Genomic DNA, 13,998 nt, shown 5'->3' with positions numbered 1-13,998 from the left:
TATGCTGCGCCCCAGTCAGTGTATGCTGGGCCCCATATGCTGCGCCCCAGTCAGTGTATGCTGGGCCCCATATGCTGCGCCCCAGTCAGTGTATGCTGGGCCCCATATGCTGGGCCTCAGTCAGTGTATGCTGGGCCCCATATGCTGGGCCCCAGTCAGTGTATGCTGGGCCCCATATGCTGGGCCCCAGTCAGTGTATGCTGGGCCCCATATGCTGGGCCCCAGTCAGTGTATGCTGGGCCCCATATGATGCGCCCCAGTCAGTGTATGCTGGGCCCCATATGATGCGCCCCAGTGTATGCTGGGCCCCATATGATGCGCCCCAGTGTATGCTGGGCCCCATATGATGCGCCCCAGTGTATGCTGGGCCCCATATGATGCGCTCCAGTGTATGATGGGTCCAATATAACGTTTCAAACATTTAAAAAAAATAAAAATAAAAAATGAACTACTCATCTCTTCTCACTGCTCTGGAATCCTCAGAGTCGCCGTCTTCCGGCTCTTTATACTGACTGTTCAGGCAGAGGGCACACAGACATGACCTGAAACGTCGGAGTAAGAAGACGCAGAAAACACCGTAGCTCAGGAACAGTGAGACAAGTTTTGCAAGTGCCGGGGCCCTGAGCAAGCGGCGGGGGCCCACTCGCAGGCGCTGGGCTCCCATAACACATCAGTGTCTCCAACGGCGAGTGGGCCCCCCAGCCTGCTCAGGGCCCTGGAACTTGCCCAGGTGCTGATGCCGGTCCTGCGCCCACTCCAAAGTTTTAGGTGTACATTATATAGTGAGAGCTGCTAATCACTGATGACTCGCATGCATGTGCCAAGTTGTCCTATAATGATAATCTCCTTATGATAAATCAATGATTTTATTGAAACAGCAAAACACAGCTTAGCAAGTGACATAACAATGGAATCCAGGTCTCTGCTCCTAGATTACATATCAAAAACCTGCCGACAGATTCCCTTTAACATGAGTTTAAATTTGATTGTTTAATTCTGAACATAACCACATCCCCAATTATAAGAGGGTGTTTACACTTATGCAGCCACATTAATTTTAATTATGTGGCTTCTTTTCCCCTCAAAATGATTTCAGTTTGTTTCGCAGTGGATTTGTACAGCTTATGGGTAACACTAAAAGTGGAAAAAGTTCTGAAATGATTCTTCTTGGCTTGATTTTTTTTACATGACAAAAGCTGACATTTTACCAGGGGTGTGTAGACATCTTATATACACTGTGAAGGAAATCTCCATCATTGCTTATATTTTTACTCAAAAATGATCAGTGCGTATAAAGTGTTAATCTTACCGGAGTTAAAAGTTCAGGGGTAGATATTGGCGAACAATCACTATTCAGCTTGATCCCACTGCCAAGGTCAAAGTCACAAATCTTCACTGGGGACACCTGGCAGAGAAGACAGATGTACATTAACAACAAGTATTTCATAGCAACGAACAGATTTTATAAACTTGTTTCCTTTACGGGAAGAGGAAGCATTGAAGAATGGCTTGGTCACACAGGTCGGATATGCTGTGGACTGTCTGAAATTCAAGATATCTTAATCACGTGCAGGTGAGGATCTGCAGTGTAAATTCACCGCCACCGTAAATTTGACATCCGCAGCACAATGTCAATTTAAGCTCAATTTGTGGCAGAAAATAAGAGCGTGCACCAAGCTAAACATAAATCCTCTTTAGCCCACAACTGTTCAACAGTCTCTCGAAGTTGTCGGCGAAATATTAACCCCATCACGACATATGCATATATCGCGCCTCTAACTTTGATGCGGGCTCCAGTACTGAGCCCGTATCTTTCCTTAATCAGCAATCACGCGCCTTTAACAGGATTTTTTTTTATCACCGCTTAAACTATACATGTTTGCCACCTGTGTACTTCTAGTGACCTGGAGAATCATATTGCCAGGTCAGTTTTACCATATAGTGAACATGGCAAATATATAAGTATATACGGTATATAAAAAATTGTGGAAATGCACTTTTCGCAATTTCACGGCACTTTGAATTATTTTCTAGTACATTAAATGGTAAAACCAGTCATGTCATTCAAAAGTACAACTCGTCAGTAATCACCTAACCACTCGTGAGGCCTGGTGACTAGGTGATGACTAGTAAACGACAAAGGTGCTCAGATGTGAAGACTGACCAGTTTCTACGTGAGCCCGGACTGGGCACCAAACCAGGATAGCGTGAATCTATTTAGCCAAATTTGTTCTAAAATAACCTGTGAATAGTCTATTGTGCTTTTGCCCACAGATCACGTATTGACAATTTACATACAGTATATAAACTCCACAGCAGATCTGTTCTGTGTGAATGTTCTCATTCTTTGGGCTGTCAGATAAAACCTGTGGGATACCTGTGCCATACTCCCATTTGCCTCCTCCAGTATTTTCTGTCTGCCAGCTCCTTTGTGATGCCGATGTGTACTATTAGTGATGGGGGAATATGCTGAGATAAGGTGTTATCTTAGCATGCTCAGGTGCTAACCTAGTATCTTTGGCATGCTCTAATAAGCTGCATGTCTCACGGTTGATTGACAGTCACAACACAAGCAGTCATTGCCCAAAAAACTGAGTAAATCATGGGAGCGCCATCATGTCACCTGTTCTACAAACCGCTTTTTTGGAGCACTCCAGGACAAACTTTTAGGCTAGAAATATATAGAACCGTTGGCACAACTCCAAAGTAGGTGGTGCACAGTAGGATCCCAATCCGTATAATAGTATAGACTAACTTGGCACACATGTAGATTCCAGTGAAAGTGATATTTAATAAATTACAGTACATACAGCAAAGACGTTTCGGTTTCAGCGACCTTCAATGTACTATATGCTGTACTGTGTGCACTTATTGGTAGGGCAAAGTGTCCATTAAGAATAATGAGGAGCATGAGGAGCCATATGTCAGTCCCGGGTATGCGGGGTGATTGGCAGCAAAGACGCGGTTTCCGCCGTTAGTCTCACGTGGCTCTCTTTATAGGAGAGCGCAGTCTACTGCACTTTCCTAAACCGTAAAACAAATGGTATCCAGAAGCCTCTGTCTGGTGGCGTTATAGTGCACGTTGGGAAACGGTCCGGAAGGAGCTCGTTCACCAACACTGGCATATATTACAAAGGAGTGCAATGCAAAAAAATATTGCATTGCACTCTGCTCAGTGTTCTTCAAATGAGGCAGAGCCAATCAGGGCTTTTTTTTTCTAATGCAGATCTGTGATTGTCAGCGTATCTCCCACCGATTCAAGTCAATGGGTGCATGCAAAACATTTGACTGCACTCTTATGTCATCCAAGTGCAGTACACTATACGCTGACAAAGGCAATGGAGGAGAGATTAATCTCTCCTTATCACCTGTGATCAGATTCTCGCATGCGAGAGGATCGGATTACAGTAGCCTGACACTCTGCTCACGCTCACAGCAGAGAGTGAGTTGAGTGTCATTAGCAAATCGCATCAGATGTGCCCACGTTGGATGCTATACGATAATGTGTCCCCTGCCTTAGACTGATAGATACTTCAAGACCACTGGGGCTCCTTCACAGTCACTTTTCTTGTACGCAAAAGTGGTCCTTGTTTCATCAGTATTTCTGATCAGAGCGTCAGTTTCATTAGGTTTCTACCCACTGAAAAAGAAAAAAAAAAAATAGAGGTTTCTCAAGATTCTATCAAGCAGCCTGAAAAAGAACATGGATGGCATCAGAGTGCTGTCCGATTTTGTCACAGATCGATAAGCTTGCACTGGCGAAATTGATACGACACTTGAATATTGGACAAGTGGTCAGAGGAAAAACACTGGACACGCGACCCACCCAAAAGGCTATCACAGGTACAAGTGCTATGCATGACAAAAACCAAGACGCCTGAAAGAGCCCTAATTAGCGGTCTACAGTGTGCTCCTTTTGGGGGTTTACTGATTTAAAGATTATGAATATTTTCATAGACGTGACATACATTTTTACCATTCTTAATTAGGTCCACTTTTTATCAACTTTTGTTTCCTTCTACAGAAAGTCAGTGTTGGATGTCTAAAGGGTTGGACACAGTCTATGAATGAAGCGGAGGGCAGTAGCGCTAAATGTAAAAAAGCAGACAGATCAAAAAATGTGAAAGACACTGGAGGCAAATCCGAGTATAGAAAAACTGATAACTTTTTTGTTTTTTTAAAGGAGACACAGCACCCCTAAGTGATAATCAACTTCCCATGGATTCATCATCACAAGTCAACAAACAGAACAGGGTAGTCAGGAACATGTGCAGTGGTATGGCCATACAGGATCTGCCATAACAGCCTTGTCTAATGCGCTTCCTCCCATTTCCAGCCTTACCTGATGGAGGCTTTCACAGAGGATATTTTCAGGTTTCAAATCTCGATGTGCTATACCTGTGAAAAGACCAATTACTTTAACTTCTAGAAATTTATTTTAAAGAAAGGTCAAATAAAAAAGGACTACAATAAAAACAGGCAATCGGAATCACTGATTTTTTTGGTCTCCTGCAAGTAGGTGGAGGTGTCATGTATTAACTACTGACCTTTAAATTTAGGTATTGTGCATCTAAACATCTTCTTTAAGACAGACTAAGCCACAAAACTTTTTACAAGCGGTTTTCACCCCTCAGCAAGCTAGCCAAATTCTGATAGTGTGCAATCTCACTGTTCGGGCAGAGAGACTGCCGTGTAACTCGTATGATGATCACATCGCAGTAAACAGACTGGGCGGGCCTGGCACCTCTCCGCACCGCAGCATGACAGCGTGATGTACCGTATTTCTATGCAGCTGTCACGCTCAGGTCAGGAGAGCACACCACCAGCACGAGGTTTACCGTGCGATCCTCGCAGGAGCAATCTGTCTATGTCCTTAGGATTCAGCTCTGGTTCAAGCGGCCATCGATTGACCAGCCCCTGGATGTCATACATTTCTGGCGGAAGCGAAAGCTGGGTATCAGATACGCCCGATTCATTATGCAGCGCACGTCGCTTAATGAACCGTGTCAGTGTACTACAGCGAGTGCTTCTTTAGCCCCTTAGGGCCCCGTCACACACAGCGACTCACCAGCGATCCCGACAACAATATGAACTTATATTCTTACACCCACCCCAGGATAAAAAAAAAAAAAAAAAAAAAAAACAGGGGATGAAGAGGCATAGGCAACCATAGAATAAAATAAACATTTATTTATAGATTTCACAATACAATTTCCAAAGGAATCTCTCAAGAATGAGAAAAAGAGGACAATGAGCATAAAACAAAAAGCCAGTAGTGATAACAGTACCATAGCAGAGGTTAGTTTCTATAAATGGCTGAAGCTATTAGATATCCCCAGAAATAAAGCAAATTAAATGTGCATAATGCCAATATATTGCAACGATATCCATTCAGGATGAATAGCTATGTCCAGCCTATAAACAAAGTGCGCTTAGAAACCCGATGTTTACCTTGGTTACCAGCTCCCTGCACCAGCACGCTGGAATCTAACGTACACATTGGGTTTCTAAGCGCCGCGCGGTGCTTAGAAACCCGATGTTTACCTTGGTTACCAGCTCCAGCTCACTGGTCTCCCGCCTGCCACACACAGCGATGCATGCTGGCCAGCAGGAGACCAACAACCAAAAAAAGGGCCAGGCCATTCAAGCACGATCAGCGATACCCAGCAGGGGGGCCAGTCACTGATGAGTGTCACACACAGCGATCTCGCTGGCGAGATCGCTGTTGCGTCACAAAACTTGTGACTCGGGGTGTGACGGGGGCTTTAGTCCCAGAGCCAACTTTGATCTTAATGACCAGGCCATATTTTAAATCACTGGGATCAACGGATCCCAGTGATTAGGAGAATGTTTTTCATGACATGTTGCACCTCATGTCAGTGCTAAATTTTGGTCGATATGATTCGCATGTATCTATGAAAACATCAAAAATTTGAAAAAGAAAAAAAAAAGGAAAATTTAGAAATTTTCAAACTTTAAATTTTTATGCCCTGAAAATCAGGTAGTTCTACCACACAAAATACACATTTCCAGTATGTCTACATCGTTTTTCAAACATTTTATTTTGCTAGGATGTTCAAAGGGTTAAAACTTTAGGAGCAATTTCTAATTTTTTCAACAAATTTACAAAACCTATTTCAGGACTTATTCAGATTTTAATGGACTTTAATTCTATATTGCAAATTCCCCAAAAGTGATGCCATTTTAAAAACCGCACCCCTCAAATACTTCAAAACTGTTCTCGGGGTTTTTTGTTTGCTTTTTTAACCCTTAATGTGCCACACAGGAATGAATGAAAATTGGAATGTAAAAAGAAATTAAAATTTACCTCTAAAATGTTGCTTTAGCTTCAATTATTTCACTTGCGCAAGAGGTAACACCAAAAAGTGAAAGTTTGTTATCCACTTTCTTCCGAAAGCGGCAATACCTGTCCTGTATTCAAAAAGTTTTTGGAACGGAAGGAGCAATATTTGAATTTTGGAACCCAAAGACTGCCTCCTGTACCACTGAGTAGGAGACACTCAGCTTTTCTCCAGTTCCAGGTGAAAATTGAATAGTCCTTTGTACAGAACAAAACGGTTATAGGTAGCAATTTGGATGAGGTAGATTGCTACCTTTTTATACCAAGCCCTGGCTTTTCGCTTCACCAGATATGGTTGAATCACCAGGTCTGACAGGTCAATGCCACCCATTCAATAGCATGTAAAAGTTTGGGCACCCCTGATCAAAATCACAGTTATTGTGAAAAGGTATCAACCACTGAGGACTCAGTTCTAAATATTCTTCTATCTACTGGCTAACACGGTACAAAGATATATATCTTTCCTGTATATGAACAGTTGAAATGATCTCTAAAAGGGATAGTTATATAGATGACACATTTCCTTTGTATTTTAGGCAAAGTTATAAAATCATTTTTGTATGGAGATTTTCTGACATTGTGGGGGCGCCATTACCTCATTTCTCAGTGCCGTTAAAAAGTGGCACTGAAGAATAAGGCCCCTAACTGCAGCTGTTAGGGTGTATCGGCGGTCGTTATGAATACCCAAGTATGGGGGATTGGCAGCAGCTCATATGTCAAGTGAAATAAATCTTTCCTTTAACGTCAGATACCTTTGTTGTGCAAGTAGTTTAGAGCACTAGCAATATCTTTTACTACAAAACTGGCTTCTCTCTCATTGAAATACTTCCGCCGATGAATGTGGTTTAGTATCGAACCTAGGATAGCAAGAAAAGATGGTGAGAACCAAAAAATAATGTGCAGCAAATTTTAAACAGTTGACAATGTTCGAGCAATCCTAAAAGTCAGTATAGACTCACGAGCCTTGCCATATGACTTAGAATAAAAGCCGAATCAGAATCTTAATTGGCAGACAGTGTTTCGGGTATTGCCCCTCATCAGGGCAAAGTATGAGATTTGATTTGGCTAGGTGAGAGGCTCTGGGCTGGGGTCTAAGGGGTAACCTTTCCTTTTGGAAAGTGAAAAGCCAAGCCTGGCACGTGAAACAAAGGAGACTTCTAAGTCATGCATGCTCCTCTGGGAAATTAAATATGCAAATGGTCTCTCCAGAGAGGAGGAGGACTAGAACTCTAGTGCCCCCTATTGGAAGCAGCGAGTTTTGTTCTGTTTCTGACTCTCAATGGTCACCATAGCTCTAATGGTATGAGCAACTAGAAAGTGACCATGGTTGGAAGAAATGTTTACTTCCAATCCCACCATCTGAAGATGAGCAAAAACCAGACCAAAGCTGTTCTTCCAAGATGTTAAAATTCTCGTCACAGCTAGAAAAGTCATAGTAAATGGGATTCCAAGAAGAAGCATCTTTCTTTAGGGAGTGTTTAGACTTCAAAGAATGATGCATGTCCTCTGTGATCAGCAACTTTAGACGTTTCACGAGAGACGGAGGCAACTGCGTCAGCAATGTACTGTAGGCTAAGGAGCTGCCTCTAGTTACATTTTACAAAACACTCCGTATGATGGGCCCTAGCAGCGGCCTACTTAGCCTTCTCTGCTTGTACTATATGGACAAAATACACAAAAAGGGGTTTGTTTCAGTTGGGTGGAATGGGATATTACTTTTGACTATGAGACTTACATAACTGTTGGGGTACACATTTTGTCATACTGCTGTGAAAACCAGCCGCAAGCTATGCTTCATTGTAGACACCAATTTTCGCTATATACTGAAATACTGTAGTATAAGGCTAGGTTCACATTTGCAGTTGAGTACGCAGTGTATCGACCGCAACCGCATGCAAAAACGCATGCATGCGTTTGCAGACCATTGGCAAGTGCTATTTTCCCCGCTAATTTTTGAATGTATACAAGCCACTCCCAATGGGCGTGTCTTATGTAAATTCTTGCGTATGAAAATACAAAGCGTACGCATGTGCTTGCGTACGCATGCGTTCCCATAGACTAATGCGTGGTTTAGCGTCCACATGCGTTTGGAGGAGGCAATTTGCCGCCACCAAAATTGCAACATGTTGCGTTAGCGGCGACCCGCCGCACAACTCGAAACGACGCGTGCATAAACAAAACGCTGTCGAACGCATACATCGCATGTACCTGCCTCCACAACGTTAAAGATAGGAAAACATGACGCATGCGGATGTATGCGTCTGAAATGCTGCGGACACAACCGCAAATGTGAACCCAGCCTAAGTGATTGACAAAAAAAAAAAGGTATGACGGGATGGAGGTTTTTTGTTAAAAAAAAAAAAAAAAAGTTTACAAATAAAAAACATGAAAATTCAAATAAAGGAAAAGAATAAAAACGTTTGGCACTCGTGAGGTTTTCCCATAATTGCAAAGCACCGTCACATTGCGTGAATTAATATTAATAGGAGTGTTTTGGCATAACAGCAAGGTCTTTGAACCCCATATTTTCGTTAGCACATTACTTACCACCAGACATCTTCTCAAATACGAGGTAAAATTTCTCCTCCTCTTCAAAAAATTCTATTAATTCAAGGACATTGCTGGGACAGAGAAGCAACAAGTTTTAATAACCGGTAAGTAGTCAACATTTCAGGTGAGCCCACGCGTTTCAGTCACAGGTTTTTGCTGCAATTTGCATGACATGGCAAATTTTTGCTGCGATTTTGTGGCAATTGCAGCAAAAACTTGAATTTCATTGATGCATGGACTCTCCCTTTATAGGTTATCTGTTGTGATGAGTGAATGTGCTCGCATAACACGTTAATCGAGCACGCTCGGGTGTTATCCGAGTATCTTGGGCGTGCTTGAATGAGATGTTAGAGTCCCTGCAGCTAAATGTTTTGCTGCTGTTAGGCAATGTGTCCAGACGTACAGCTGCAGGGACTCGAACATATCATTGGAGCACGCCCAAGATACTCAGATAACACCCAAGCGCGCTCGATTAACACGTTATGTGAGCACATTCGCTCATCACTAGTTATCGGTCACCAGGTTTTTAATACCCCAATTTGAGAGCAGCATGATCCAATTCTAGAGATGGATTACTTACTGGGCTGCTTTGCTTGTTGCATTTTTGAGCAAATCACTCAACTCCTGCAGATCTACCAGTTCTATGAAAGCTGAGCTCTGTATAAACCCGACTCCAACACCGACTGGCAGCTTTCTGCCTTTGCACAGTGTACACATAGCTGTCAATTTATGGTAAGACTGTCTTATACAGAGCTCATTTTAATCAGCAGCTTTATTAGAAATTTCAGCATGCAGCCCAGAAAGGGAGACATTGCTGGAATCAGTGACTCTGCCCCTACACCATGCTGCTCTCAACATTAGGTGACATTCTTTTTAATAACCCATTCTAATCAGCAATGCAAAATTGTAAGATGCACTCACCTGTGGCCCTGACATTGATATAACATTTCCACTTCTCTGAACACTCTACTTCGGCAGTGACCAGGTCGTTTCTCTATAATCTGATAGGAAAACAGAAGTTGTATAAATTTTCTCTAGCAGATATGCGTTGATCAACATGTATTGTAATTAACACAGACTATTTAGGCCTGTTTCACAGTTCCGTCTTTCAGATCAGTTGTTAACCGCCAAAATGGCGGAAAACGGATCCGTTGGCAGACTGACCGGAACGTGTGGCACACGAGAGAGAGAGAGAGAGAGAGATCAACATGTATTGTAATGATTTAGGGTTAAGCTTCCGACAAAGGCAATTCTTCTGGGCATGCGCAGTATACAAATGCAGATCCGGCCACCAAAAAAACACATTTCATTGTCCGTCCTGTCAGTGGACGCCGAAATTTTGGCTGATCCGTAAAAAACCGGATCCAACAGACGACCATCCGTCAAGATCCGCCGATAATGCAAGTCAATGGGAAAAAAAACGGATCAGCCAAGAAAAATGGGTTTTTTTGCAAAACGGCGGATTTTGACTGATGGAGACAAACTGATGTGTGAAAGAGGCCTTAGGTACTCGTACACAAAAATCTGTTGATTTTGGATTGAGGAGCCAAAGCCTGAGACTTTTGTTCTCAGGAATGATAAAATCAATCTCTAAAAACACAGGCCCTGTTGTCTGAACCGTGTATATATGTATTCGAGTAAGGGTAGGAGAATAGTTGTTCACCCAGGGCTACTGAATGTGTACATTTTCTAAGCACATTTACGATTTTTGGGGCAAAGATACTGAAGTGGGGGATGGAGAGGGTAGGTGAGGGTAGGTGGGTTATTTAAAACAATTTACAAAATGCAAAGGGAATGAGCAAGAGGATCTAAATCAAAATAATATTTGGGGTGACCTTTGTCTTCAAAACAGCATGACGACTTCTAGAAACACGTACCCATTTTTGGAAGGAACTTTGCATGGAGATTGTTCCAAGCATCTTTGAGAACTAACCACAGATCTTCTGTGGATGTAGGCTTGTACAAATAAGTCCGCCTCTTCAAGTAATTCAAGTATGCATGAAAACAACTGGTGTGCAGAAAAAAAGTCAGCAGGTGCTCTGGATTGAGGCGTCAAAATCTGAAATATTTAGCTGTAACAGAAGGTGGTTTGTTGGCAGAAGTGCTGCAGAGTGGTGTGATGAGTGTCTGCCGTCAACAATTTAGCATGGTGGAGGCTTCCTACAAGTTTGGGGCTATATTTCAGCAAATGGAGTTGGGGATGTAGTCAAGATCAATGGTGTCCTCTATACTGAGAAATAAAGGCAGATAATTAACTGTCATTCAATATCATCAGGGATGAGTTCGGCTCCAAATTTATTCTGCAGCATAACAATAACCATCTAACATACAGCCAATGCAATCAAGACCCATATTCAGTATAAAGAACAAGGAACCTAGTAAATGATATGGCTCTGACTGAGTTGGTCTTTGATTAAGTGAAAAAAAAACAAAAAAAAAAAACAAAACACGCATTTTCACAAGCCTATATCCACAGAAGATCTGTGGTTAGTTCAAGATGTTTGGAACAACCTCCCTCCTGAGTTCTTACAAAAATTACGTGCAAGAGTCCCTAGAAGAATTCATGCTGTTTTGAAGGTAAAGATTGGACACAGCAAATATTAATTTGATTTTGATCTCTTGTTCGCTCATTTAATTTATTTTTATCAATTAAAAAAAATGTAACCTTTTAAACTTTTTTTTTTTTTTAAAGAAAAATCCTCTTTGCAGAGAAGAATTGGAAGCAGAGCCTGGACCTGGAACAGTTCTTTAGTGATTAATAGAGCTTGAGAGCTAGCAAGGGATCAGGAGCTACAGTGCAAAATGTCAGCTTCCAAGATCCCTGGTGGTCTCAATGTTTACAGGAAGTGTTGTTATAGAGCATGTTTGCTCAAAGGCTGCAGCAGTGGTTGGTCTCCAAGCCGACAAGTAGTAAACCACAAAAGTGAACAAGGCAAATGGCAAGACAACAGTGCAACATAGTAAAATAAAGCAAGTATACAGCTAACTTAGTATGTCTACCTGAGAAAGGACAAAATTGTTGGTACCCATCTGTTAAAGAAAAACCCACAATGGTCACAATGAAATGACTTGAAACTAATAAATGTAATTTTCAATGTATATTTACTGAATATAAACTAATGAAAACCAGATATTGCTTTTGATTTAAAAAAATAAATTACTTACCGGTAATACTCTTGTATGTAGAGTCCACGACAGCACCCACTGAGAGGGGATCCGCCCCTAGGAACAGGAAACCTACAGAGGTAAATAGGGCAGTCCCCCTCGCTCCCTCAGTTTGGATTACAGAGAACAACGGAGGAACCACCATACATGTTTTAGTCTACTTGTTTAGACAATTTATCGATCCTTATGTGTGTATATATATATATATATATTATATATTATATATATATATATATATATATATATATATATATATATATATATATATATATATATACACACATATATACATACACACACACACACACACACACACACACACTTCTATGCTTGCTATAGTTATCTACATATTCCGAATTCTAACTTCCACCACCAAGGAGAACCACTTGTGAAATCTTACGGGCGGGAAGTGAGCGGGTGCGGTCGTGGACTCTACAAAAGAGTATTACCAGTAAGTAATCCAGTTTTTTCTCTTCGCCACGACAGAACCCACTGAGAGATTTTCAGAGATAATCACCTCTGGGAGGGCACACCGTGTTAAGGACAGATCTACCAAAGGTTAAATCCTCTGTAGAGAACAGATCAGTCTATAGTGACTATAGAAGGTAGATGAAGACCAGGTTGCAGCTTTACATATTTGTTCAACTGGGACGTTCGCCCTCTCGGCCCAGGAGGATGATATGGCTCTGGTAGAGTGCGCCTTAATACCATGTGGAAGGTCTTCTCCTTTTGCCGAATATGCCATCGTAATCGCATCTCTGATCCACCTGGACAGCGTGCCTCTCGTAACTCTAGCCCCCTTCTTGTTACTCTGGAAGGAGACAAAAAGAGACCTACTCTGCCTCCAGGGACCAGTCCTATCTAGGTAGGCTAGCACAGCTCTCCTTACGTCCAAGGTGTGATATTTAACCTCCTCTTGTGTTGTTGGGTTCTCGTAGAAGGAGGGTAGGCAGATCTCTTGAGACCCATGAAACTTAGTAGCCCGTATGTGAAGATAAGACGGGTCCGTTCTCAATACTAGTCTGTCCTTGGTTACTGACAGGAACGGGGGATCTACAGATAGGGCGTGGAGATCGCTTACTCTTGCCGATACTAAGGCTACTAGCAGAGCAGTTTTTAATGAAAAGCATTTCATTGATGCTGAATTCATGGGCTCGAACGGGGCCTGAGTGAAGGCATCCAAGAAAAGGCTAAGGTCCCATGTTGGTAACTGAGGAATGTGAACTGGATTTGACCGCTGACAAGCTGAAATGATCCGGGTCACCCACTTATTACTTGCCACATTGTGGTTAAACAAGGCTCCTAGGGCCGACACATGGACCTTCAGAGTATTTACTGAGAGCCTCAATTCTCGGCCCTTCTGAAGGAATTCTAGAATGGCCGTAATGGGTACTTCACCAAACAATCTTGCTGGGTGAAAGGCCAGGAATTTCCTCCACACCTTAGCGTAGATCCTTGTTGTGGATTCCTTCCTACTTTGTAGAAGGGTATTAATCAGGTTATTTGAGACGCCTCTCCGCTTCAATAGCTCCCTTTCAAATTCTAAGCCGCTAGGCGCAGGGTTTTGACCTGTGGAAGGTAACCGGGTCCCTGCAAGAGAAGGTCCTGGTGTAGCGGCAGAATCCATGGGTCGGTTATTGACATGGCTCTCAGCCATGAGAACCACGGCCTCTTGGGCCAAAACAAGGCTATCAAGATGACCCTCGCCTTCTCCGGTCTTATTTTCCTGACCACTGTTGGTAACAGAACCATTGGCGGGAAGGCACAGGCTTGCCGGAATGTCCAGGATGCTTGGAGGGCATCTAGTATGTCTGGGTTGTCTGCTCTGTAGAGAGAAGTAAACTTATTTACACGTCTGTTGGCTCTGGTCGCGAAGAGGTCTATTTCTGGTCTGCCCCATTTCGCCGCTATCATCTCAAAGA

At 42.6% G+C, this 13,998-nt stretch overlaps 1 protein-coding gene across 3 annotated transcripts in view; it reads right to left on the bottom strand.

Annotated features, from left to right (window-relative positions):
• Positions 1–13,998, bottom strand: part of MKNK2 (MAPK interacting serine/threonine kinase 2) — a 91,838-nt gene that overhangs the window by 27,927 nt on the left and 49,913 nt on the right. For all 3 annotated transcript variants that reach the window (XM_073545553.1, XM_073545561.1, XM_073545569.1), the window contains exons 6-10: positions 9,833–9,912; positions 8,909–8,982; positions 7,114–7,218; positions 4,343–4,398; positions 1,310–1,405 (exon numbers count right to left, since the gene is read on the bottom strand). In XM_073545553.1, coding sequence (XP_073401654.1) covers positions 1,310–1,405; positions 4,343–4,398; positions 7,114–7,218; positions 8,909–8,982; positions 9,833–9,912 — 411 coding nt within the window. The remainder of the gene's footprint in view (positions 1–1,309; positions 1,406–4,342; positions 4,399–7,113; positions 7,219–8,908; positions 8,983–9,832; positions 9,913–13,998) is intronic.

This window comes from Dendrobates tinctorius, unplaced genomic scaffold, assembly GCF_039654945.1.
Source record: "Dendrobates tinctorius isolate UK_male_01 unplaced genomic scaffold, ASM3965494v1 ptg000011l, whole genome shotgun sequence".
Classification (NCBI taxonomy): Eukaryota; Metazoa; Chordata; class Amphibia; order Anura; family Dendrobatidae; genus Dendrobates; species Dendrobates tinctorius.
The sequence above is the reverse complement of the archived record's forward strand: the minus strand, read 5'-3'. Positions and strand labels throughout refer to the sequence as shown.